At 37.6% G+C, this 26,455-nt stretch overlaps 2 protein-coding genes across 9 annotated transcripts in view; both read left to right on the forward strand.

The window, feature by feature from the left end:
- The first annotated feature begins 59 nt into the window (after positions 1–59).
- CEP76 (centrosomal protein 76) lies at positions 60–16,945 on the forward strand. Of its 2 annotated transcripts, none has more exons than XM_057699729.1 (12): positions 60–228; positions 870–1,025; positions 2,049–2,130; positions 2,776–3,000; positions 4,034–4,219; positions 5,770–5,867; positions 6,241–6,369; positions 8,678–8,866; positions 11,135–11,301; positions 12,321–12,654; positions 14,441–14,658; positions 15,072–16,945. In XM_057699729.1, the coding sequence occupies exons 1-12, from the start codon at positions 166–168 to the stop codon at positions 15,208–15,210; spliced, it is 1,986 nt and encodes a 661-aa protein (XP_057555712.1). In that variant the 5' UTR covers positions 60–165; the 3' UTR covers positions 15,211–16,945. The 2 variants fall into 2 exon arrangements, with proteins under 2 accessions (XP_057555712.1, XP_057555713.1); XM_057699730.1 differs by having other exon boundaries at positions 2,956–3,000.
- An 8,930-nt stretch (positions 16,946–25,875) lies between these two features.
- SPIRE1 (spire type actin nucleation factor 1) overlaps positions 25,876–26,455 on the forward strand; it is a 214,381-nt gene continuing 213,801 nt past the window's right edge. For all 7 annotated transcript variants that reach the window (XR_009047974.1, XM_057698892.1, XM_057698893.1 and 4 more), the window contains exon 1: positions 25,876–26,439. Coding sequence is in view for 6 of the 7 variants with exons in the window: in XM_057698892.1 (XP_057554875.1) it covers positions 26,142–26,439 (298 nt within the window). In the remaining variant the exon portion in view is untranslated. The remainder of the gene's footprint in view (positions 26,440–26,455) is intronic.

A 26,455-nucleotide genomic window follows, 5' to 3' on the forward strand; every position in this document is an offset into this window, starting at 1 on the left:
CGCCGTTTGGAAACAGCAGTTAGCTCCGCCCGGTTCCCCCGCAGGCCTGACGCGGCGGACCCGGGAGCGCGCGAGGCGAGCGGTCGCGGGTTCTCGGTCCGTCGCGGGTTCTCCGTCCGCCGCGGAGACGCTGCGGCCGTCGCGGCGCCAGAAGGGGAGTCCAGCATGTCGCTGCCTCCGGAGAAGGCGTCCGAGCTGAAGCAGCTCATCCACCAGCAGCTGAGCAAGGCGAGGCGGCGGGGGCCGGGCGGAGGCGGGCGGCGGAGCCCCGCGGAGCGGAGCACGGCTGTGGGGCCGAAGGCTGTCGCTTCATGGGGGGAGGTGGAGGCGGAGGGGTTTCCGGGGGTCTGGGGTGGAAGCGCTGCCGCTCCTCGGGGCTCAGCTAGGGCCCCGCAGCAGCCACCTCCCGCCCGCCGCGCACCTGTGCCGGGTGTCGGCGTCTTTTAGCCCGGCCGTGGTCCTGACATGGCATTTTGTCCCCCAGATTCATAAACGGTCATGTCTAAAAAGTTGAAAGTTGACATTCAGCCTTTGATCTTCTCCAGGTCTCTGCTTTACTCTGGTTTCCGTTGAGTGTTATTTGTGGGGAAATGCTAGCAAAGGTAATAGGTAAACTAGTAGAGCTTTTATTTCTAGGTTTTGTACTAAAAGACTCATCTTTAAATTTCTTTTTAAATGTTATGTTTATTCTCAGTGAATTTCGGTAACAATTTTACATTTATTGTTACTTGAGAAGCCTTCTTGAATTTAGTCTATCTAGTCTCCCATGGTTATTGTTATTTTAGAGGTCAGTATTTTAGAAAGAGGTTAGTTGACAGTCTTTGACTGCTCTGTAACGTTGTAAGTCGTAATGCGAGTTTTCTGCACAGATGGATGTCCACGGCAGGATAAGAGAAATCCTTGCTGAGACCATACGGGAAGAATTGGCACCTGACCAACAACAGTTATCAACGGAAGATTTGATCAAAGCCCTTAGGCGCCGAGGAATCATTGATGATGTGATGAAAGAACTTAATTTTGTTACTGTGAGTAATCTTTTAGAGGGAATAATTTGAGAGTCTAACTATATTCTCATGTTTAACAGTGTCCATAGGGTACATATTTGGGGCCTCTCCTTTTAGTAAAACTGCTTTTTAAATAAGACCGGTTTGTCTAGTAATATCCTTGTCTCAAGTATGAGCTACTGTAGCCTTGAATGGAGCAGGTAGGATTATGTGTCAGTGAAATTGGAGTTATGGACCTGATTACTCCCTCTATAGTAAGAGTTTTCTCTTGTTATTTTCTAGGTGTGTAACTTTAAGTATATTAGTCGAATTAGTTCACTCCAGCCTAATTCTTTTTTACTGATCTTTTTTCTAGATTAAGCTAATTTTTAAAATAAACACATTCTTTTGGTACTGTGTTCTCTAAGATGAACAAATTACCAATTTCTTTAAGAAAATAATTGTCTGCATGAGTCTGTAAATCTTTTCATACAAATAGGTCAGTAGTGAGGTGATAGCCTCTCATTGCACAAATTAGTAACTAGGTCTTTTGAAAATGAGACAATAATGAGACACTGTGACCTCAATACCTGGGTAATGTAATGTAAAAATTGGACCGAGTTTATAGTACACCAGGGAATAAGTATTTTAGTACAGCATCCTTTTTTGGTTTTGGGGGTTTATAAACTCATTTGTTATAAAAATTGACCTAGTAACAGCTTCTGCTGTATGAAAGTCGCTTCCTCATTAAAATCAGTTCCGTTCCTGGTGGAATCACAAGCCAGATGTTATATGAGGTTTGGAGAAAGTTTAACCTTCCGTGAAGTGTTAAGAATTTGTTTTAGCATTCTCTAGATATGGCTTAAAGATCATTATTTCCTTCATGTTAGACTTTAGGAGTGACCAGTTGCATTACTGTTTTGGCAGGCTTTTTGTTATTCTAACTTTTGAGGGGGTTTTATCCTATCTACTTTTGGTTCAGTTCTTAATCCCATTATTGGCATTTACTTGCTTAACTATAGTTTTTGTTTTCTAATTTGTTTTGATCTTTTTCTGCTATTCTAGGATAATGTTGATCAAGAACTCCCTTCCCCTCCAAAACAACCTGTTGACTTTCCTGACAGACAGTCAACGTTGTTAAAAAAAAGTATGTGTATTTCTTTTTAACATTAACTTAGTTGTGGATAGAACTGCGTATCCATATACTGTAGTGTTTAATATTTGATAGAAAACATTTCAATTTTTTTTCTCAGCATGAAATACTTATATTTCTGTGATTAATCATCCAAAAAACTTGGATTCTATTTTGCATGAGGTATATCAGAAGATTTAATATATAGCTGAGTGGAAGCAAAAACAGGACCACCTGTTTCTCATGTTTTATTAATGTATTTTATAAATTGCATAGCCTTGCTTTTTAGTGGTAGTGTAATTCTCTAACAAGTATACTTGCTGAGTTGGTAATTGTCCGAGTTGGTTTGTGGAGGTGAAGGAATGCTGGAAAAGCATCTAAAAAATAAAGGTATCCTGAACCTCAGCTCTGACTACTTTCTAGCCAGGAGAAAGAAGCCAGAGTGAAAATTCAGAAAATGATAGCATGTTATGGATCTTTTCGTTCCGGGGTGTAGATGGGCCTGGTATATTAGTAAACTTGTTACTCTTTTGTTTTCTTTCTTTTTTTTTTTTTTTTAGTCTTTGGTTTTATTTTTGTCAAGTTATTATTTCCTGTTGTCTTGATCACGTTGCTTAAGTTAATTGGCAGTTTCCTCATATATATTGCTACACTTTACAGCTAATATTGATCCAACACGGAGGTATCTTTACCTTCAGGTTTTGGGTGGAAAAGCTTTCTTGGAACATCTGCAAGAACCTGAGCCTTTACCGGGACAAGCTTGTTCAACCTTTACTTTATGTTTACATTTTCGAAACCAACGTTTTCGTTCTAAACCTGTTCCATGTGCTTGTGAACCAGATTTTCATGATGGCTTTTTACTTGAAGTACACAGAGAAAATTTAGGTAAGGAGCAATAATGTCATTTAATTTTGTAAATCTTTGTTAGGTCTTGTTGCAATACAACTTTAACAACTTCTGCTTAAGGAGAGATTTATATTGGATGAATCTCCCCAGTGTTTTGTTTTATTTTTTCCCTCACTGCTTTTATCTACATAAACTACTTCTACCTACCTTCTTGCTTTATTTTTTGCTAATTAGTTTTCCCTGAAGATTATTTTTTGACTGTTTTAATGGTTGTTTCTTTAGTAATAAAAACTTAAATCCTTGTTAGATGGAGAATGAGACAAGGATCCTCCTCATTTATGAAAGATGGCTAGATTTATGATGTTATATAACTTTTACAAATGAGAATTTAGATGTGAAACTGTAACTCGTTTTTATGACTTTAGAATTATGATGCTTGATTACTGTCATGTTTCAGTTTCTCTCTGTAAAGGTATCTTGTATATTTTAGTTGTCAGTATCAAAATCTCTATATTTGTAAACTTAACAAGGTTTTAGAATTATACATTCAGAATTTTAGATTACTGAGATGGCTAATGCACTACTGAAGTTTTATTATTTTTTACTGAGTGAAAAATGTTACCTTAATAAGGTGGTTAATGGCTTAAATTGCTAACTCCAAGGTGCTGGATCTTTCAGTTTTGTGTAGATAATACAGTGGTTGTTTCTAGACGTTTAGAGGTAAAGGTATTTTGGGGAATAACGTTGACATTTGAAGGCTTTCTGTTGTGATAGCATATACTTTATTTATGTGCTTTTGAAGAGCAGATTTACCTCTTCAAGGTCAGAAAACACCGATACACGTTAAGTAACTAGGTAATTTGTTACAGTCCACCAGTCCTCTCAAAAGTTAGTGCTACAAATAGGACTGTACTTTTATTCCCAGTCTGTCGCATGCTTTCTGAGGCATTGCCAACTTATTCTGTTTGATTTTATATGTTTATTGTTAGTATCCTTTTTAATGAAAGAATTCTTTTATGTTGGCCTAACTGGATATGTAATGTGGTATAATTTTTTTGGTTTATGTTGCTAGGTGATGGAACTAGAATGGCTGATTCAACAACAATGTTATCAATAAGTGACCCAGTTCATATGGTGCTAATCAAAACAGACATATTTGCTGAGACCACTTTAGTAGCATCCTATTTTCTTGAATGGCGATCGGTTTTGGGCTCAGAAAATGGAGTGACCAGTCTTACTGTGGAACTTATGGGTGTAGGTATGATGATTAATATTACTGTTACCTTTTTATAGCCACAGTTTGTAAATACATTTTACATTTTAAAAATGCCTTTGTAAACCAAAAGGGAAATGTAGAAAGAATTTCATTGGAATTACAATTGCACTCCAGTATTGTAGTCTTAGGAAATGTCTTGAGTAGTGTGAATATAGAACTTCACTGTCACGCTGGCCTTATCTTTAGGAAAAAATTTTTTTTTCTGGGAGATGCATAAAGAAATCTTGAGGGCTTTTTTTCTCCCAAATTTATTTGCTATAAAGAAAGTTAAGATTATTCACATGCACACGCATGCCCTCACCCATACGTGACAATCTCCATTCCAGCACAGCCCAGAATACTGTATAACCCGTCAGTGCCAGGACCTTCCTGCCCCAGCGGTTCTTGTAGAACATGGAATGGATATGCCTCTAACCTTTTACAGGTGGGAAAAGAGCTCAGAGAAGGGCTAATTAGCTCCATGTCAGTATCAAAGGTAGTATTCTGTGAGAACAGAGATGATACCTGTCTTGTCACCATTGTTTCCCTGGACTCCTGCATGCCACCTGATATGTAATACATATTTGCTAGTGGAATGAAAGACAAAATAAAACCTGCACTGTTTTAAATACTACATATAATGGAATTATTGGGTTGGCCAAAATGATCTTACGGAAAAACTCGAATGAACCTTTTGGCCAACCCAATACTTGTGGTATTGAAATTTGGTTACAGAATTGGCCAGTGGACGGTAGGGCTTTAGTAATTTAGATTTTGATAAATTAGACCCATAATATGCTTTTCCATAAGTAAATAGTAGAGAGAAAGCTTTATGTAGAAGATTTTTTAGAAAATGTATTTATTTATTTATTTGGCTGCACTGGGTCGTAGTTGCTGCATGTGGGATCTAGTTCCCTGACCAGGGATTGAACCTGGGACCCCTGCATTGGGAGCAGGGTGTCTTAACCACTGGACAACCAGGGGAATCCCAAGAGATTTATTCTCAGAACAGATAGCCATTATTTTTTTTCAAATATAGGCCTAACAGGATAATCATAGTAATGACCTGGAAATTTCTGATTCATCAAAGAAATATTAAATAGTTCTGGTGAGAAGTATATTTGTTTCTAATTCTTTAAATCCAGGCATAGATTAAAAATTTGTACTCACATGTAACGTAAAAAATTGAAAGGGATAAATGGAAATTACTATATGTGACGAAATGTACAAATATTTTCTGAGAATGAGGTGTTAACAGTTGCTTTGGCTTTGTTTTTAATGAAGATAAAAATCAAGAATCATAAATCCTTTAGGTCTGAAAACTCCCTTAAAATGTGACTAGGAAGCTAAGGAAATAGGTAATCTTATAACTAGGTAAAGGCCTTTGAACAAAATAAACACTAATTTTATTTGGTTCGTTTTTAATATGAATATTAAAGATGATGTTAAATATTATCTTTATGTAAGTGATAAAGCACAAAAATTCTTAAATTATTTTGGTTAAATATACATAGTGTTGAAACTTCTGAAGTTATATTTATTTACATTTATAGGCACAGAATCAAAAGTTTCTGTGGGAATTTTAAATATAAAACTTGAGATGTACCCACCACTCAATCAAACATTATCTCAGGAAGTAGTGAACACACAGGTAAATAATCCTGAATTTCTCTTCTTTGTGTGTTTTCATAGTAGTATATTTACCTGTTATTCCTAGAAAGTGTTCTCTTTTTAGAAAATTATCATTTATTAGTTTTAAGCAAGAGAAAGACAATTATGATTCATTATTTAAAAATTTTGTCTGGGGTTGAAAAAGGTGGCTCTGACTTATATGGAGATGGGATTGTCCTGGGAAGTGTGAGAACAGGGAGGCCAGTTAGGAGGTCCTTACAGACAGGAGACAGTGGTGTCTGTGATTAGGGTAGTGGTAGAAATGGAGGAAGTGCATAGATTTGTTACGTATTTTGTAGTAATTAATTAAAAAGAATGAATATAAATTAATAAGTATTTTTTTAAATTTCAAGCTTGCTTTGGAACGTCAGAAAACTGCAGAGAAAGAGCGGTTATTTCTTGTATATGCTAAGCAATGGTGGAGAGAATATTTGCAAATTCGACCGTCACATAATTCACGGCTGGTTAAGATTTTTGCACAGGTTTGTAACTTATGTGAGAAAAGCTTCACACCTGTATTTGAGATTTACTATTGTAAATGTAAATTTCATTTAAGTTTAATTTGTAAAATGTATTTATTCCAGACAAATGAAAATTTATTTGTAAAGTAGAATGCTGATTTTGTGATACTCTCTTAACAGTAGTAAGTAGGTGAGTGACATAATACAATCTTTGTTTTATTTTGCTTTTCTTTTTCAATTGTTTTTCTAAACCGTTTTTGAATATATTTAATTTAAACTATATGAAACCTCATTTTGTTTAACTTGAAGTGTGTCCTTGATTGATACTTTGTACTAAATAATTAAGTACTAGGATCCTTTGCAATTTATATGTAAATTCAACTTTCACGTGCAAAATTGGGAGCGTAGGCATGTATTTTTTTGTTAGGGTATTTTTTTAAAATTTATTTACTTATTTATTTTATTTATTTATTTATTGGCTGCGTTGGGTCTTTGTTGCTGCACACACGCTTTCTCTAGTTGCTGCAGGTGGGGGCTACTCTTCATTGTGGTGCGTGGGCTCCTCACTGCAGTGGCTTTTCTTGTCGCAGATCATGGGCTCCTGGTGTGTGGACTTCAGTAGTTGCAGCACATGGGCTCAATAGTTGTGGCTCATGGGCTCTAGAGTGCAGGCTCAGTAGTTGTGGCGCATGGGCTTAGTTACTCCGCGGCATGTGGAATCTTCCCAGAGCAGGGCTCGAACCCGTGTCCCCTGCATTGGCAGGCGGATTCTTAACCATTGCGCCACCTAGGAAGTCCTGTTAGGGTATTTTTTTTAAGGCAAACAGTATCACATGTAATAATTCTATTTAACCAGGATCTCTAAGTTAGTGACCAGTAATATTTTACAGCATTTTAGTTATGTATCTCTGCGTCTATTTTTTATTTTTATTTTTATTTAAAAATATTATTTGTTTTGATTTATTTGGCTGTGCTGGGTCTTAGTTGGGCTCACGGGATCTTTATATGCAGCATGTGGGATCTAGTTCCCTGACCAGGGATGGAACCTGGGCCCTCTGCATTGGGAGCTTGGAGGCCTAACCACTGGACCAGTGTTCCCCAACCTTCTTGGCACCAGGGACTGGTTTCGTGGAAAACAATTTTTCCTTGGACAAGGGTAGGGGAGTGGGGGTGGATGGATCAGGTGGTAATGTGAGCCATGCGGAGCCCACCCGCCGCTCACCTCCTGCTGTGTGGCCCAGTTCCTGACCTGCCTTGGACTGCTACTGGTCTGTGGCCCAGGCGTTGGGAACCCCTGCACTGGACTGCCAGGGAGGTCCCTCTGTCTCTGTTTTTTCTGTATCCAAGCCCCTTTTCTCTCATTAATAAACCAACATAAGATAAATGATCAGATACATTTTTTACAACTTCTGAGGAATCAAATATTTTATGGGTATTAAGCCTTGTGTAGGTGCTTTCATATGTGTATAGTGTAATACTTTGAGTGATATTTCTCAGATCCTGTACATTTGTCTAGCTTTACCCTACATTCCCTAGATTTTAGGACAGCTAAAAATGGTTCAGTTTCTAGATGAGGAGCTTGGGAATGGGAGACCCTAGTTGACTGGTGCTGGAAATGCGGGAAATGGCTTCTAACTTTCCGACAGCATGTCTATACATTGAATGACTGGGCAGGAAGGTGGCAGTGACGTCAGAACGAGGGTGAAGAGAAACCAGTTGAAGTATAACTGGCTCCTTGCTGTCTGTGTAGCCTGAGGTGCGGTTTTTCACTGCCCTGTGGAAATCTCGGACCAGAGAGGGGACCGAGACAGGGAGGGAGGGAAGGAGGGAGGAAGTGGATTGGAGAAATGGCACATGGAAGAGCTGAATAATATCCTGTTATGTATACATACACACCACACCTTCTTTATCCATTTATCCCTTGATGGACACGTAGGCATTTTCTGTCCTCTGTGAATAATGCTGCAGTGACCCAGGATGGGTGTGCAGGTATCTCTTTGAGATGCCGATTTCAGTTGCTTTGGATGTAAATCCAGGAGCAGGATTGCTGGGTTGTAGGATGGTCACAGGCTTTGGAGTCAGATGGCTCAGGGTTTGTGTAATAGCTGTAGCTTCATTTTCTTCATCTATGAGATGAAAGTAATAAGAGATGTTGTGAGGATTAAAAGAAAAATTGTATGCACAACACTCAGCAGCCTAGTGCTAAATCGAGGTAAGCACTCAAGAAGTGGTGTCCAGAATTATTTTCTCATTAATGTATTCTAGGAAACAGTGTTCAAATTGGGAATGATTACCCTCATTACAGATAATGTTTCCCCTTCTCCTCCAGGATGAAAATGGGATAAACAGACCAGTCTGTTCCTATGTGAAACCGCTTCGAGCTGGGCGGCTTCTGGATACTCCAAGGCAAGCAGCAAGGTTTGTTAATGTCCTCGGTTACGAAAGAGCCCCTGTGATTGGAGGAGGCGGTAAACAGGAGCAGTGGTGCACTCTGCTGGCTTTTCTCTGTAGGAACAAGGTATCCCATACACAAAAGAGAGTCATAGTTACTGTGCACTTATAGTGTATTTGTAAAAGAATTAACTTAGGAAGAAAGTACGTATTGTCAATTTGAACAAGTCATGGTCTTGTTTTCACCATTTCCCTTAACCTTTAAATGTCAATACATAAAGAAAAAACTTAGCATCTTTATTTTCTCATGTAGTTTGTTATTTAACATAATGTGATTTTTGTGAGATGTAGGGACCTAGAAGTACTATAGTGTCAGAAACCAAGGTGGAGAGGTAAATTGAACAGTGAATTAGAGATAGCACCAGGACCAGAACCATGGTCTTTTAGTACTCTTCAAGGGTTAAAATTTGCTTAGATGGTACTTTTTTTTTTTTTTAAAGAGAAAATGGTAGTACAAAATGGTGATGGAAAAAAAATGTTGGATTGCATGGTATTTTTACTTAATTTCAAATATAAGTATATATTTAAGAATTTGTGTACATATATTGATGTTAAACATAAATGAATTGATTTCAGTAAACTAATTTTATAGATTATGGGATACTTTCTAATTTTCTGTGTTCTAAAAATGTTGAGAATATTATGAAAACAAGACTGTCTTTAGCGTTCCAACTCTGTTGAAACAGAACAGAAAAAAAGAAATTTCTTTAATGTATTATTGTTTTGAAATAATTTTTAGTCTGAAGTTGTGTAAATAGTACATATGGGTATTCGCAAGGCAAAAGTTATGTATTGGAAGAAACTGTTTAGAGATTGATTTGTCAATCGGAAAGATTTTATTTCAAAGACAAATGAGAACAGTTAAACATTACTTATCAAAAAAATTATTTTCATTTATTCCCAAGTTGTAGTTCCCAAAAGCTGTGTGTATGTATTTAAACTTAAAATAAAAATTTCAAGTATAGTAGGAATGGTACATACTTAAAATTATCATCTAAATAATTCTTTTGTAAAACACATAATCACCCCCTTTGATTCACTACTTTATTTTCTTGAGTTTATTAGAAGAGAAAGCACTTCTTGACTTAGAAGTTTGAAAATTATTTAAAATATTTTTCTTGCATAAACAATAGCTTTACAACAGTAAAGGTGAAATTTCACTCATAATTCTATTTTTCATCTATTTTTATGTTTTTCTCCTGTGTATATGTCATTTATTCCATAATTATAATTGATGTAAATAAAAGTTTTGTGCCCTGCTTTATAAATTAGCATTACGCTATGAACATTTTCCCATGTGATCTCTCTCTTCTAGTGGCTGAATGAAGTTTTCACAAGTTGATGTATAAAATCTACTTAACTGCTTTGCCGTCATAGGAACTGTTTTTTTTTTGGCTAAGTTAGGCTTGCTTCCAGTTTTTTTGATATCACTGTGAATGAATTTTTGTATTGAATATCTTTGGTTGTATTGTTATTATTCTTTCTAATTTTTTTTCTAATAAAATGTCTCAGTGAATAGAAATAGCTGAGTCTAAAAGGTTGGATATTATACTTTTCAAAAGTCAATTTAACAATTATAAGATGCTATTTGTTTTATTCTTAATTGAAAGAGCAAATCTGGGGGAAGAAATCCTCCCTCCCTCTAGCCCTGACCTCAGTGTTATGTTACATGTAGTTCTACACTTAAATACATATCTTCACATGATTATAGCCTTACTGGCTAATATTTTAATACTTTTTTTCACAGAAAATATCATATTTTCTATTATTTTTAGTTTTCATAATTTTTTAAAATTGTGAAAGTAATATAATATTATCGAAGAAAGTTTAGCTACGGGGAAACTATATGTATAATATCACCTACCCTAATTTTAGCCATTGTTGACATTCTGTTCTTTTATGCAATCATTTTTTCTATGTATATATTTCCTTAAACCGATCATATATAGATATTGTACTTTAATTCACTGTTTTAATTTATTTTCCCATTTATTTGCCATTGATTTGTTAGCTTGTGTGTTCATGCCCTAAATTTAGCTGTTTATCTTTAAATTCTTACTGCTTTCCTTTCTGTGTTGTATGAGTTCTTTATAAACTTTGGAATCTTAAAGCGTGCATGTTATGACTATCAGATTTGTAGGCACTGACTTTGTAAAAAAGGCGTTTCTGAAATTTGTATATTCTTTTTTACCCTCATTGTTTTAGCTTAACACTGGGCTAATGATTGCAAGTGAAAATTTAGTAATACTTTTTAATTGCAATTTTGTGTTTAGATATTTACTGAGGAAATAATGTGAAGGAGTAAATAGTTCAATTTACTTCCTTTCATTTCCAGGGAGACTGTGAAGACCATGCCAACCTCCTGTGCAGCCTCCTTCTTGGGTACGGGCTGGAAGCCTTTGTCTGTGTTGGGACGAAGGCCAAGGGAGTGCCCCACGCGTGGGTAATGACGTGTGGGACTGATGGAGCCATCACTTTCTGGGAGAGTTTAACAGGACACAGGTGTGTCAACTGAGGTTATAAGGATATTAACATGAAGGTGTAAATGTTTTAAACTATAGGTTCTTCATTTGTGTTGATGATACTCAAAGGCACGTATTGGTAATTTTGATTATGTAAAAAATTACTTGAAGTAAGATAGCTATGAACTAAGCTCTAAGAAAATTTGCACACCTAAAATGTTCTTTACCAACATGATATTAATAAAAAGTAAATTATGTCTACTTTTAATTTTGTGTAATTGGCATATGTTTTTTCTTTTTCTTTTTTTCTTTGGCCATGCCCCAAAGCATGTGGGATCTTAGTTCCCCAACCAGGCATCAAACCCTCTGCAGTGGAAGCATGGAGTCTTAACCACTGGACCGCCAGGGAAGTCCTGGCATATGTTTTTCTGATGATCATCCCTAAATCTAAAAATAAATACAAGTTGTAAATCATTTCTTTTGAAAACTTGATGTGGTTACCAGCTCTGTGTTGGTAAATCCACTAGGTTTTTTTTGATGTCATCAGATTTTGAAAGAGTGAAATGTCCCCTCCTTCCTGGGACATTCTCTTCCTTGGCTTCTCTCACAGCACCATGTTTCAGTTTTCATTATTCCTCTCTGGCTGTTCTGTTCTCCTTCATTTTGTCTTCAAATGTGGGAGTTTCTGAAGGCACAGAGCTGGGCCCTCTTCTCATTCTCCTGGGTTTCCTTTTTCTCTGGTTGATAATCATTTCAGTTGTGCCTAAAAATGTGTAACTAAATTATTTTGTTATCTGATAGACGTTTCTGATCTTAATGCTATACACAGAATATATCCTTGTATTAAAGGAATAAAGCTGGTTTCTGTATCGTAAGTTGTGCCATACAGTTAACGTAGAGCAGTCAAGCTGTAGAAACGTAAGAAGGAAAAACAAGTATTAAACTCTAGTCCTGGGAAATAGTTATGACCTCGTGTTACAATATTTTTTTCCTCAATAAGCTGCTGTCGTTTTCGTTTTTAAGTTCTTCTTATATAAAATTATGATTAACCTTTTTTAGGTACCTCCACAAACCTACCAATCCTGATGAGCCTCCAGCTGCTGAACAGCCCAAACCGTTGTACCCGTATCGAACAATTGGTTGTGTTTTCAATCATCAGATGTTCCTGGGAAACTGTCAGCCCTCTGATGCAGTAGAAAGCTGTGTGTTTGATTTGAATGACGAGTCCAGGTGGAAACCCATGAGTGAGGAAGCTATTAAGTCTGTGTGTGCTCCCGGGGCCACCACATCCCTCCCTCCCTTCCCACCACTGTGCGCCTCCACCATCGATGCTTCGGTGACGAGCAATGAGATTGAAATGCAGCTCAGGCTGCTCGTGTCAGAGCACAGGAAGGTGATTACACTGAACTTTGTGCTTTCCTGCCTTTTTTCATTTGTTCATGTATTTAACAATTTTTTTTGGCGTGTAAAACAGTGCCAGTCACTATTCTAGCCCTAAACAAAACAAATTCAGTCCCTTTCTTCATGAAGCTTGTAGTTTTGAAAGTCATGAGAGTAAAGTTCTGAGATTCAAAAATTTTTAAATTCACCAATACTTTTAGAGATGAAGAACGGTGGACTTGCTCAAACTTTTGTGAATACTACTGTTTGGGTTTCCTTTTTGTAAAGTACTTATTCAAATAATTCCCCATTGAAAATATTGGGTTAATTTTTTTCACATTCATTTTTTTCCAGGTTTGTTTAGTAAGCTTTGTTTTTCTGTTACATTAAAGTAGCTAGATGTAAGATGGTATCCTCATTATGGCTTTATTTTGCATTTCCCTGGTTACTACTGAGATCAAGCTTCTTATTAGCCATTTAGATTTCTTCTGTAAAGGGCCTTAAGGGAAACATAAAAACCACTAATCATAAAGGAGGAGATTAGTATATTTTAAGAACTTATGTTCCTCAAAAGAAACCATTAAGAGAGTGAAAAAGCAGCCTTGGGGTGGGAAAAATTGTCACACATGTAATCAACAAAAGACTAGAGTCCAAAACTTCTACAGAAGATTGATTTCTAATTCACATTTGGGATTCCCTAGTAGATGCCCCACCTTGGATGAGCCCTGGTTCTCATGTTCCTTGAGACCATCAGAGGCAAGCTGATGTATCAAGTATGTTCTCTGGCCCAATTACTCCTAGCTTTGGCCTCTAAATCTTACCTACTTGCCAACTCCTCAAAGCGTTTAGGGCTATGTTTGGGGAGATTTTTAATGTGGTCTCTGTAGTGTGGCGTTTGCAGCTGTAGGTGGGTCAGGGCCCCAGCTCACTGGTCGACTGGAAGCCAAATCCCCTGCCTCCCGCCTCTTTGCCTCCTTCGCTCCATTGCTTGTATTGCCTTTCAGTTTTCTTAGCTCCTGTTTACAAATGAAACAAATATTTTTTTCCATTATAAGAGTTACTTTGTGTAAGCTGTAAGCCAGCGAGATTCACAGGAAGAGTGTAGGTGATCATGGACCTTGGGATCACCTGAAATCAGTTATAACTGAATGTGAAATTAGATGTACTATGATAATCAAAATATTTAGAATTTTGAGTTTATGTTTGTAACATTAAAAAAAATCACTTGTAGGTAGCAGTAGCTCATTTGATGTTAAAAATGACATTAGAATTGCCTTCAAAGTGGTTTAAACTCCCCGAGGGTCTTGGTACCTTTTACAGAATAAGTGGTTGGTAAATATTTGAGTTTAATTATATGTGCAATTTGTTGACTTTTCTCCCCTACTACAGTCGAATTTATGGTGGGAGCAGTCAAGTTAAGCAGATTCAATCTTGCTGAACTCTTTAAAGTTAAATAAAATGTGACCTCAATTCAGTGACACTGTGTCTTCCACAGTAGGATGATTCCTTGTGGTCTCTTCTTGTGGATATTAAGGAAGTACAGGATTTGGAGCTTTCATGAACATCATTGTATTCGCTGATTTTTGTTATTTCTCTAAGAAGTAAAACCTGATACTTGTGGTTCCTTTTATAATTTTTACTTCTATGTATCCTTATAATAATTAATAGGAAATTAAGAAAAGTATGACAGATTTTAAAAATCTTTTCTTGGCATCCATTAAAATAATCAACATTTTAATTATAATTGGTTTTTAAAATACTGTATTTCACTTTTTCTTTTTCCCTTTCGATTGCTGTAGGATCTTGGCCTCACTACTGTTTGGGAAGACCAGCTTTCCTATCTCTTATCACCAGCTCTGGCATCTTACGAATTTGAGCGTACAACAAGTATATCTGCGGGCAATGAAGAATTTCAGGATGCCATCAGGAGGGCTGTACCTGATGGTCACACATTTAAAGGGTTCCCAATACACTTTGTGTACAGAAATGCGCGGCGTGCGTTTGCCACATGTCTTCGGTATGGTGGGATCTGTGATGTCTTAAGTGTTTCTGATTTAATCTCAGTGATCAGTCTGGTACTGATTTAGGAATGACTTCAGAGTCACACAGGGAGCTTTTAGAATGATTTATCCTCTTGCCACAGGTTGTGATTTGTTAAGGCTGAAATGTAGCTCTAGAGACTTCGGGGTAATATTCCCAGTGATTTTGGTGCATTCTAGTTGAGGATCACTGATCTTGTCTAGTGTAATTTTAAAAATTTATAGACTATGAGGAAATAGTTTGTAAATTGAATAGTTTTACCAAAATTAAAGAGCTGTTGGTAGCAGAGATAGGTTTGTAAAAAATCATTTCAAATACTGACTTTCTTGAAAATAAGAAAGTAAAACCTAAATTCATTTCTTAATTGAATGCATTTTCTTTCTTCTGTAGGTCTCCGTTCTGTGAAGAAATAATCTGTTGCCGTGGAGACCAAGTGCGACTGGCAGTTCGTGTCCGAGTGTTTACTTACCCTGAATCTGCATGTGCTGTTTGGATCATGTTTGCTTGTAAATATCGCTCAGTACTATAGGACTAACATTTCTATAAGAATATACCTGTGTTTTATTGGAATTTTACACATTGTATCGATACATTACTAGCTGTTTAGAGGTTCATTATTTTAAAAATCACAGTCTGGCTTGGATTATGATATTGTGGAGATATGATATTGTGTCATTTCACTTTTGTATATACCCGACTAATAATGTTTGAAAAAAATCATGTGTATTTAAAAATTTAGGATGAAAAGCTTGTGTAAATCTGAGTGGAAGTTAGTATGAATTAAGTATATATCCTATTTTAATAAATGCTAGTTAGTAGTTTAAATATGAATATAAAATTTAGTTTTCTTTACGTTAACAGGTAATCAGAAAGCTATTTGTCTAAGGGTTCGAGCCATAGTAAAATTAATATGATCATTATTTTTCATAGATTGATGGGATTATTTTATATAAATTAGGACAAATTAACTTCACAACAGAGTTGTTTATTACATAGGTGAAAATGCGTTTTGATGAATTTACTACTTTTATGGTTTAACCATAATCATAGGGATATTTGTGACTTTCCAGAGAGTTATGGGAAGACATGGATGCAGGAGCAGGGAAGAAACTAGTACCAGAAAAGCTGAATCTTAGTAACAAACTGCACATGAAGTACACAAATAACATAAATATTTGTTAGTTTGATTCATTATGAAAGTGAATTGGGTATTTTATAAAGAATTTATCATACCCTTTTATATAATGTTGAGAAGTTGTTTTCTGTAATTAGTATTGGCAGTGTGCTGCTGATTTTCTGTGGTCAGAGGGTTCATTACTACCCTCTCATGGAGTCCATCTGAAACCACAGTTTTTTTTTTTCCCTTTGTGATAAAAACATCCATGTATATATGATGAATCTAAATCAGAGAATCTTTATGTGAGGCATAATAATAAATAAGCCTCTGTGAGCGCCTCCATGCTGATGTGTGTTTTTACGTTGAGTACAGTGAGTGTTGAAGAGGCTGTAGCCGTTTGACCATAAGAAGGTGCCTGATGGGATTGCTTTGCAGGTCCATCAGCCTCACTGCACAGCTCTTGGTTCAGTTCCTTCACCCGCTGGGCTTCTTAGGAAAGTGACTCTCTACCAATTGGTTGTGCAAGTTATTCTTTTCATCACTGTAATTCACTATCACAAATAAAATGATTTAATCTTTTAAAAATTAAAACTAAAAATATCCTAAAATTTACTTTTTGTTTTATTTTTACATATGATACATATTTATGATTTAACTTGTTTAAAAAGTCTGAAAATATCTCTCTTGTATCAATTTTTATTGAAAATGATCAGAAGTTTCTTGAGAGACTGACATAACTTTAAAGAAATAGCAAGATAAGAATTAAGACTTTTTACTCTATTGCCAGAATTACTCACAAGGCTATCAACAGAGAAAATTGCTTGTCATTTTCAGCTTTTGGAACAAACTGTTTATGAGGCATGTACTAAGAGGCAGACTGTATAATATGTAAGATCAAGGCTGTGTTATCTTTGAGGCTGGGCTTCCTGCCTTATTGTATCAGAGTAACACATGTACTTACCATGCGCCTTTGGTGTAAGTTCTAAAATAAATTTCCTTTTTATGCACTTTAATAGAGTCTGGCATGAATTAATATTTTCCTTTAAAGGTGGTTTATTTCCAAATATTTCAGTCCTTTTATCAGAGTTCTGCTACTCTTCTTACTCGTAATTTTTCTTTTTAAAATTTAATTTACCTTGTATATTTAGCTCTGTCATAAAAATTGTTTTTCTATTAAAATTGTAATCTTTTTTAATATAATGCTTTAATGTGTTCTTTTTTTTTTTTTTTTTTTTTTTTTTTTTTGGCACACGGGCTTAGTTGCTCCGCGGCATGTGGGATCTTCCCGGAGCTAGGATCAAACCCATGACCTCTGCATTGGCAGGCAGATTCTTAACCACTGCGCCACCTAGGAAGCCCTAATGTGTTCTTTTTGGCAATATGTGCACTAATGTAGTTCTCTCTACATATGTAATATATAATAGATAAATATATTTAATAGAATATCAGAAACCTAGAAACTTCATTACTCAAGCATGAACTTGTTGAATAAAACTTATTAAATTCAGTTTCAACTAACCGAACACTCGAGATGCCTTTAAGATTGTTTTGGTATTGAGGTGTACATTTTTAGCTGTGACCTGCAGTTCTGGAAGGTATACACATTTGAAACCCATTTTTCTACTTCTTAGCAAAGACAAGAGTTGAGCCAAATGAATTGTAGACTTTATATTTGAAAATAATATTGCTCATAAAGTAGCATTCTGTGCCAGATATCTGCCCATTAGAAGGCATTAGTTATAAGCCATGAATGCTTATACTAATTCATTCACGCTTCTGGTTTCATGCTCTACTAAACAAGAAAATAGCTTAGGTTAGACTACAGTTTGTAGTTACATAATTTTTTTTCATTAACTTAGATAACAATTTTGTACTTTCTACTTAAGTAGATAAGTACAGGAGTTCGGTGTGTTTTTAACATGCACCTACCTTTTATACCAATGAAAGTAGCATTGCTTTCCAGCAGTTGGTAGTTAAATCATTTGAGACTAGCAAAACCCTATAAAAGCTTAACAAAATAACCAAACACATAAACTTTAAGCCATCCAATTTTGAAGAACCTCAATATATTGTTTATAGCATATTCTACACTGAAAACACAACTTCAGTTATAATCACTAATGCATATTCCTGTTGTGCTGGTCTCTTCTGTTGTGCTGGTCTCTTCTGTTGTGCTGGTACCATATATTTTGATTATCACTACCTTGTAAGTTTTGAAATTGGGAAGTGTGAGAGTTCTCCAACTTTGTCCTTTTTCAAGGTTGTTTTGGCTACTCTGGGTCCTTTGCAATTCTATATGAATAATTTTAGAATCAGCTTGTCAATTTATACAAAAAAGCAGGCAGGGTTCTAAGGTTGCCTTGAATTTTTGCCTTGCTTTGGGGAGTATGACCATCTTAACAGTGCTAAACCTTATGATTCATGAGCATGAGTTGTTTTCACATTATTTTAAATCTTTAATTTCCTTCAAGAATGCTTTGTAGTTTTCAGAGTGTAAGTTTTGTACTTCTTTTGTTAAATTTATTCCTATTATCCTTTTTGATACTATTGTAAATGGATTTTTTTTTCTGGATTGTTCATTGAAGGTGTGTAGAAATATAATTGATTTTTGTATGTTGAAGTATCCTGCAACCTTGGTGAACTCACTTATTCTAATAGTGTTTTTTCTTTTGGTGGATTCCTTAGGATTTTCTTTATACACAATCATGTTATCTGCAAGGGGAGATAGTTTTACTTCTTTTGCACATTGGAAATGAATGTTCACTTCTTCATTTATTTGCCTAATTGCCCTGGCTAGTACCCCCAGCACAGTGTTGAATAGATGTGGTGAGAGCGGACATCCTTGTCTTATTCATGATCCCAAAGGAAATCACCTATTCTTTCACCATTAAGTATGATGTTAACTGGTTTTTTCATTGATGCCCTTTATTACCTTGAGGAAGTTCCATTTTACTCTTCTTTTAAAAAATTTTTATCACAAAAGCCTCCTGGGTTTTGTCAAATACTCTTTCTGTGTCTATTGAGATGATTATGTGACTTTTGTTTCTTATTCTATTGATGTGATGTATTACATGAATTGATTTTCAAATGTGAAACCAACCTTGAATTTCTGGGACAAATTGTACTTGGTCAAGGTGTTTAATTCTTTTTATATGTTGCTGTGTTCAGTTTACTAGTACTATTTTGTTGACTTTTGTGTCTGTATTCATAAACGATACTAGTTTGTAGTTTACTTTTTTTGTGATGTCTTTCATTTTGGTATCAAGAGTAATATTAGTCTCATAAAATGAGTTGGAAGTGTCCCCCCTACCCCCTGCTTCTATTTTTGGGGAAGAGTTTGTGAAAATTTTTTGTCATTTCTCACTTTAATTGGTAGAATTTGGAAGCCATCTGGGCCTGGGCTTTACGTTGTATAGTTTTTTGATTACTGTCAATCTCTTCAGGTGTTAGAGGTCTATCCAGATTGTCTATTTTTCTTCTTGAGGCAGTTTTGGTAGTTTGTGCCTCTCTAGGAATTGTCCATTTCATGTAAGTTATCTAATTTTGATATATAATACAATTGTTCATGGTATTCCTTTATACCTTTTTATTCCTGAAAAGTCAGTGGTAATGACCTTCAGTTTTTAATAAACCTGATTGTAAGAATTGGTTAAATAGCTTGTACATTACCAGTAGAAGTTGTTTTATTTATTTATTTTCTTAATAAACGTTGTTTATCTGGCTGCATTGGGTCTTTGTTGCTGCACGTGGGCTTTCTCTAGTTCCAGTGAGCGGGGTCTACTCTTCATTGTGGTGTGTGGGCTCCTCATTGCAGTGGCTTCTCTTGTTGCTGCACACAGGTTCAATAGTTGTCGTACATGGGCTTAGTTGCTCCGTGGCATGTGGGATCTTCTGGGACCAGGGATTGAACCTGTGTCCCCTGCGTTGGCAGGCGGATTCTTAACCATTGCACCACCGGGGAAGTCCCCAATAGTTACTTCTTTCTAATTTTCCCTGGCAATATTAGGTTCTTTTTCAAAGACATATTCAGAATTAATTGAAGTGTTTTTGAAATATTGAATATGTCTAGCTTCCCTGGTGGCACAGTGGTTAAGAAATATTGAATATGTCTTTACATGTTTTTTTTTTATTCTAAGATATGTGTAATAGAGATTTCAATCAGTTGGTACTCTACTATATCACTGAAAAATGCTAGTTTTCATGTTGTGATCTGTACAGATAAAACTTGATGGCCAGATGTGGTCTCATGTCTGACTTGATAGCGACAGGACTGTAGCAGGCTGATCTTTCTGGGCGGGGCCTCATTTGCCTGTTTGTAAAATGAGATTATGGAAGGGGACCTGCCTGGAGTTGTGGGTAATCTCTTGTCTTTTAATACATTTTTATTACTTTATAAACTCTTCTTAGTTATTTTACATATTTTTAGGTGCTGTGAAAGAATTTTAAGTATTAACGTTGTGTTAATTTACTCTAAAATAATTAAGGCACACTTAAGGCGCTTAAGCCTATGCTGTTAGGCGTTAATTTTGTCATGTTCATTGTCTTGCATAATGACAAGCTTTCTTGAGTGGAGAGAAATCAGTGGAGATCTAAATAGGTAGGTGGCAGAGAATTTCAAATATCCCTAGATATGCTTGTAGGAATGTTATATAAATGAATGTCTTCTATGTTACGTGTTAAATCAGAATAAAGGTTGTGAATAGTTGGCTTAAATTATCTGGGTGGTTACTTCAGTGCTCTGCTGTAGATGAGAAAAGTTGGCCCAATGTTTATAATCCTGTAACATAAGTAAAATTAAAATTTGCTTCTGCTAAAAAGAAAAAATATATATAATTTAGTTAAAACTGAAAATGTCAGTGGCATTATGAAAGTATTACAGTTGAAGAATGACCATTACTTACCAAATCTTGCAAGGGAATAATAATACCACTAAAAGGAAAATTTGTTTAAAATACTGTAGAGCTTCAGGTTGAAATCTGGCAGTCATGTCTTTATGAATTTCAGTGTCAATGATTTTCTTCTAAAGTCCCTTTAAAAGGATTATGATGACTAGGCAGAAAGTAGGAGCAAGGGTTACACTTTCAGTTCCTGAGAGGAATGAGCATGTGCAGCAAGTAGAAGGAAGAAAGACAAAATGCTCCATGAGTGACCCTTGAGAAAGGATCAAGAGGCCACAGGAATTCAGGTGCACAGAACAGTGAGTGAATAATGTAAGGAGTACAGCCGTAACTATAACCTTCCACAAAAATTACCAAGGCAAGGCTTAAAGGAGAAACAGACGGTGCTTAATTCATTGCTTATGTAATTTAATTAATTTAATTAAAAGGTAAGCCACATGTATGTTGCTTACACGTTGACTTTGGAAGAGAAATGAGCCTTTCAGAGGGTCAGAGTAGAATTCTAGATGTGAGAACAGCCCCATACTTCTCCCTCTGTGTATATTAGGGGAAAAAGACAAGGTGTTTTTTTTTGTTGTTGTTGTTTTTTTAAGACAAGATTTTTGAGCAAAAAAAGGGCCATTTTTCTTTCTTTTATTTTGGTATGAAGATCAGCAGAAATTAACAGGCTTGAAAAAAATAGTTTAGCTTTGTCTCATCAATAACGTATGACTTTGGTCTGAAAGTGGATTACGTCTCTTTAGCTTAAACAGCCTGAAACCTTGGTGTCTTAAATGTTTTATTGAGAATTCTGTATTTTCAAGCAGTTATTGTTAAACATCAACATTTTTCTATCAAAGATATTTTTGGGAATTCCCTGGCAGTTCAGTGGTTAGGATTTGGTGCTTTCACTGCCAGAGGCCTGAGATGAACCCCTGGTCAGGGAACAAAGATCCCACAAACTGTGCATAGCGGCCAAAAAAAAAAAAAAGACATTTTTGTGCCTTATGTTATTTTCTATTTCCCATTGGAAATAAGAAGTAAGCTACTGCTTAACCTACCTTTTGAAATCCCATGAGAATTAGGTAGTATGGCTAAAAAAAGGATCTGGAATGCTTATGTTATAGGAAGTATATTTGAATTACCAACTAACAGTAATTTAAAGTAAATCACTTAACCCCTGCAGACTCAAATTTCCCTAAGAGCAAAACAGTGGCTTGACTTAAGATTTAGATCTATGAGGTCTTCTCCAAATCAAATGTTCTTAACTAATTGAAGCTAATAATTTCATGTGCATTCAGAATGAGACTACCATCTCTCCTTATTGGTTTAAAAATAATTGCTTCAAAAGAGAATCACATTAAGAAGGTGAAACATGACTGTTATTTGGCCTGGGATTTTCCAGAGTCCCTCATGGACACACCAATATGCTACTGTTCAAGTTTTACCTTGTTCTACTTTTCCTCAGTTTTTAGCACTAGGTATGTAACTTGATCTCATCACGGTAGGATAAGTAAACTTATAAACCTGTTGGATGATACAGAATGAAAATGTTGTGGGTTTAGGTTATAACTGGTTATAACTTAGTAAACTTTGGTTATAACTTAGTAAAAGGGCATTAATGGATATTTTCTAAATGTTTTCCAATAAACATGTATCTTTGCCATAAGAAAGAAAAAAGCTAATTCTTTTCAAGTTTATAGACCTGAGGAAACCAATTTTGTTGTGTTCTTATCTGGCCTATGTACTTCTAGTTCAGCATATAAGGTTGCATGCTAGTTTTCAGGACAGATTTTAAAGATTTGTGGTTAGTGTTCAATCTGATAACTGAAATTAGAAGAGAGGAGTTTCAAATTGCATTTAGGATTGTTGATGGAATTAGCCTCCTTAGAGGAGTGATCATTTACAACCCTGTGATGGGGATGAGTCCTATAGATCGCTTTGAAGATGAGTACTATGGGGAGATAACCACTAGCGTGAAACTTAAGTGCTAATGAATTCACAAGGACCAATCAAGGGAGATGGGTATCACATCATTTATTTAACGTGTTTTAACTATCAGAAGTTTAATTGATCACATTGGTATGTACAAATTTAAAATAACTGCTTTTTATTGTACTCCTGCTTGGTGCAGGGCGGATGAAGTGTGAGGACTCTTTTCTTGCTCAGGGCTGGCAGAGGGAGACGTTTTAGCATATCAGAAAGAGCTGGGCTGGTCAGGAGGCGGGATCCCAGTCCTACGTCTTTCATTACCAGCCCTGTATTTTGTCATCTGTATGATGTCATCTGTAAGTTAAATAATATCTGATCTCCAAGTTGTGTAACTGGAGAATGCACTTTGGAAATATAAAATATCACTGTAAAGTTATAAGGTATTATAATTGTGGGCAGTGAAAATTTAGATTATAACACTGAAAAAATATGCTGTTCTATTTTTTTCCTTTTTGGTGCACTTTTCTAGGTGAATGTGCCTCTTAGGAGCAGTTGTCTGGGAGTGTCTGGGATAAGCCTGGGCTGCACAGGCAGTGTGCTCCCCGAAAGCCTCGGAGCAGATCAGCCGGCACATCAAGTGTGAAGCATGAAGTACATTTATTCTGCAAAGATGATAAGTAAATATAAGATAAGAAAACATTTGAAGGATTCCATTTTTTAAATGAGTACAACAACAAAATCAACAAAAACTAAAATCATGTTCAGAGTAACACAGGTCACTACTTTCCACAGACCTCACAGCACTTTGAAAATGGTATTCAAATGTTGATTTGAGTTGTTCAGATATTTTAAACTACACAGAGCAATTTTTTTAAGGGTGGTGAAGCCACAGAATAAAAGAATAAAATCAATGACAGAAATTGGAATGAGTATACTATACATAAAGGTATTTGAATCTTTGAGTTTGAGTTGAAAATGAGAAAACAGGATGGTCCCGGGTTATCCCGCAGTGTTGCTTGAACCTGTGGAGATCGTGTCAGTCTCTGAGAGCCTTTGAGTTGTCACCAGTCACTTTCTAAGAGTCCTGGGGGTGAATGGATAGTGGGACTTATAAAAATTGCAAAGCATTCTGAAAATCATATAAAAATTAGTAAAATTATACTGTCTGTATAAAAAAGCATCAAGTGTTCAGGGTATACAATGACTAGATTTGTAATAGAAGATAGCTAGGATTTTTAAGGATTTACCTTTTATTTTTTCTGCATACAGAAGGAACATCAAAAATTTAACTTGTCATCTTGCATCAACTTAATTCCACATAAGCTCACAAAGGCAAGAAATTTACTTTATATACAGTATATCGGTCATGAATTTGGCAAAAACACCACAGAAGCCCTTCTGTTGTATGTAATATTGTGTATCCCTGTGATTCAGTGCCAAAGTATTTTTCTTACTAAAATGTCTTCATATTTAAAAAAATTTATCACTTAGGAAGGGAAAAAAAATCCTTCTGTTGTGAATTTGTTTTAAAGACTGCATCTTTTAAAGGTTACATTTGAGATAAAATTTGGATTTCTTTTTCCTCACTTCCACTTCCTTCCTTCTTCCTGTCATTCTTAGCTTTACTTGCTGCCCTGTGCCATGGGTAGCAGGTGTCTGGCTCATGGGTTGTTCAGTTGATTAAATCATTTGCTTGTCTTTTGAGGGGTGAGGTAAGGACAAAAATGTTAGTGAATTTTGGCTGTAAGTTGTCCAAGTGCAACACTGCAGCAATAACCCATAAGGCCAGAAGGTGGTGCTGTTGTCTATAAAAGTAGACCCTTCCTCTGTTTTTTCTGCATTGCTCAGACTAGTGTTTTAGGGACTTCCTTGGCGGTCCAATGGTTAAGACTCTGCTCTTCCCACTGCAGGGGCGCGAATTCCATCCCTGGTCGGGGAACTAGGATGCTGCGCGCTGCGGCCAAAAAGTAAAAAAAAAACAAGCTAGTATTTTCAAAATTCACAAAGGGTCTAAACTTTTAAAATAGCAACATTTAGTAATTGTTTATATGTTTTTAATCAAGAGGTTTTATATATCTATATCCATCTTATGCTATATCATATAAGGAATTAGACCTTTTCTTCTCAGGGATGTGGCACACATAGTGCATTTTTACTAACTGGATTATGAACCCATAATTAAGTGATGTTACTTTAAAGGGTTGTTTTGTATCTCCTGTAATGAAATTATAATAGGGTGTCTAGGGAGAAGCTTTTTCCTCCTCTGTCTTTCATTTTCGTACTTTTATATCCTCTTGCCTTCTCTCTTCTCTCCACTCCTGCTGTATCTTAGGCGTTAATAATCGACTGTTGTAATTTCTACTGCAGGATGCAGTTGAGAGTGCAGTATCTAATACTGCACATAAAACTGCCATATAAGGTTTATTGGTACTTACTATAGATCTATTTCTTACTTGGTTGATGCTTTCAACTCTGTAAGGTTCTCTCACAGGACTAGTCTCAGAGTGGAATGCTACCAATTAAAATCATTTGCCAATGAGCAATTTGTTTTATCTAAGAATTATGTTTTATTGTACACTTAATGAGTTCAGTTAGGCCCAGGAGGACTTCTTTCTTTTATTCTATAGCTAAATGCCCCAGTCCACTTTTGCCCCTGTGCTATCTGTTCCATGAGGTATGAACGGACTGGGTTAACTGGGCTACAAGGCGTGTGGTCACTGGGAACATTATCTTGGATGAAGAGCTGTACAAACGTCAGAAAGGAATCCGAAGGGCGTCTGCAGATTGTTTGCAGCAAGCTTGTACCCCAGGCCCTAATCTGTGCGCTTGGGAGAAGCCAGTGAGCAAAACACATAAAGACCCCGTCCTCGGAGGGCTTAGGATGAAGTTGGGAATGGAGAGGGAGGTTATCCAAGCGAAACGTCCGGTGCGTTGAAGGCGACAGTACCCGACGGAGCAGTGCAGGGCACGGGGACGCGGGGAGCGAGGCCAGGGAACTAGGAAGTCGGCCAGTGCGCGGAGGCTGGACCAGCGCGCTGGAGCTGGCGAGCTGAGGGTGCAAGTGCGGGGCGAGGCGGACCCCCGGGAGCGGGGCCCACCTGGGGGCGGAGCTCGGAGTGCAAGGAGAGCCCGAGACAGAGGCGGGGCTCAGGGGGCGGGGCATACCCAGGTGGACCGTAGAGGCGGGGTTCTAGGCGGGGCGGGGCTCTGGGCGGGGCGCGCCCCTGGGGCGGAGCGCATCCGGTGCCGGCCCGCCGGGGGGGGGGGGGGGCGGGGCCGTGGACGCCATTGCGCTGCTACGGGCTGGCGGCGATCTTGGGCGTACAGGCTCTCGCCTTGTCTTCTGGCCCTTCCCCGTCCAGTTCTCCGGCCCGGCCCCCGGCCCGTCCCCGACCCGGTTGCCGACCCGTCCCCGCGCCGCTGCGCGCGGCCCGCTGGGCGGGGTTCCGGGGATGAGGCGGCGGCGGCGGAGACCGGAGATGATGCTCAGCCGCTGAGGAGACGCGGCGCCCGGAGTGCGGCGCGACCCGCGAGATGGCTCAGCCGGCCGGCCCGGAGGGCGGCGAAGGGCCTCCGGACCCCGTGGCGGCCGCGGGCCCGCAGGACGCGCTGAGCCTGGAGGAGATCCTGCGGCTCTACAATCAGCCCATCAACGAGGAACAGGCGTGGGCCGTGTGCTACCAGTGCTGCGGCTCCCTACGCGCCGTGGACGCCGGCCGCCTCCAGCTCCGGCGCCGGGTGCGCTCAGCCGCGCAGATCCGCGTGTGGAGGGACGGCGCCGTTACCCTGGCGCCCACCGCCGGCGACGCGGGAGAGCCGGCCCCCGCCGCGGGTGAGCCGCCCCCCGC

Source organism: Hippopotamus amphibius, chromosome 11 (assembly GCF_030028045.1).
Source record: "Hippopotamus amphibius kiboko isolate mHipAmp2 chromosome 11, mHipAmp2.hap2, whole genome shotgun sequence".
In the NCBI taxonomy this organism is placed as follows: Eukaryota; Metazoa; Chordata; class Mammalia; order Artiodactyla; family Hippopotamidae; genus Hippopotamus; species Hippopotamus amphibius.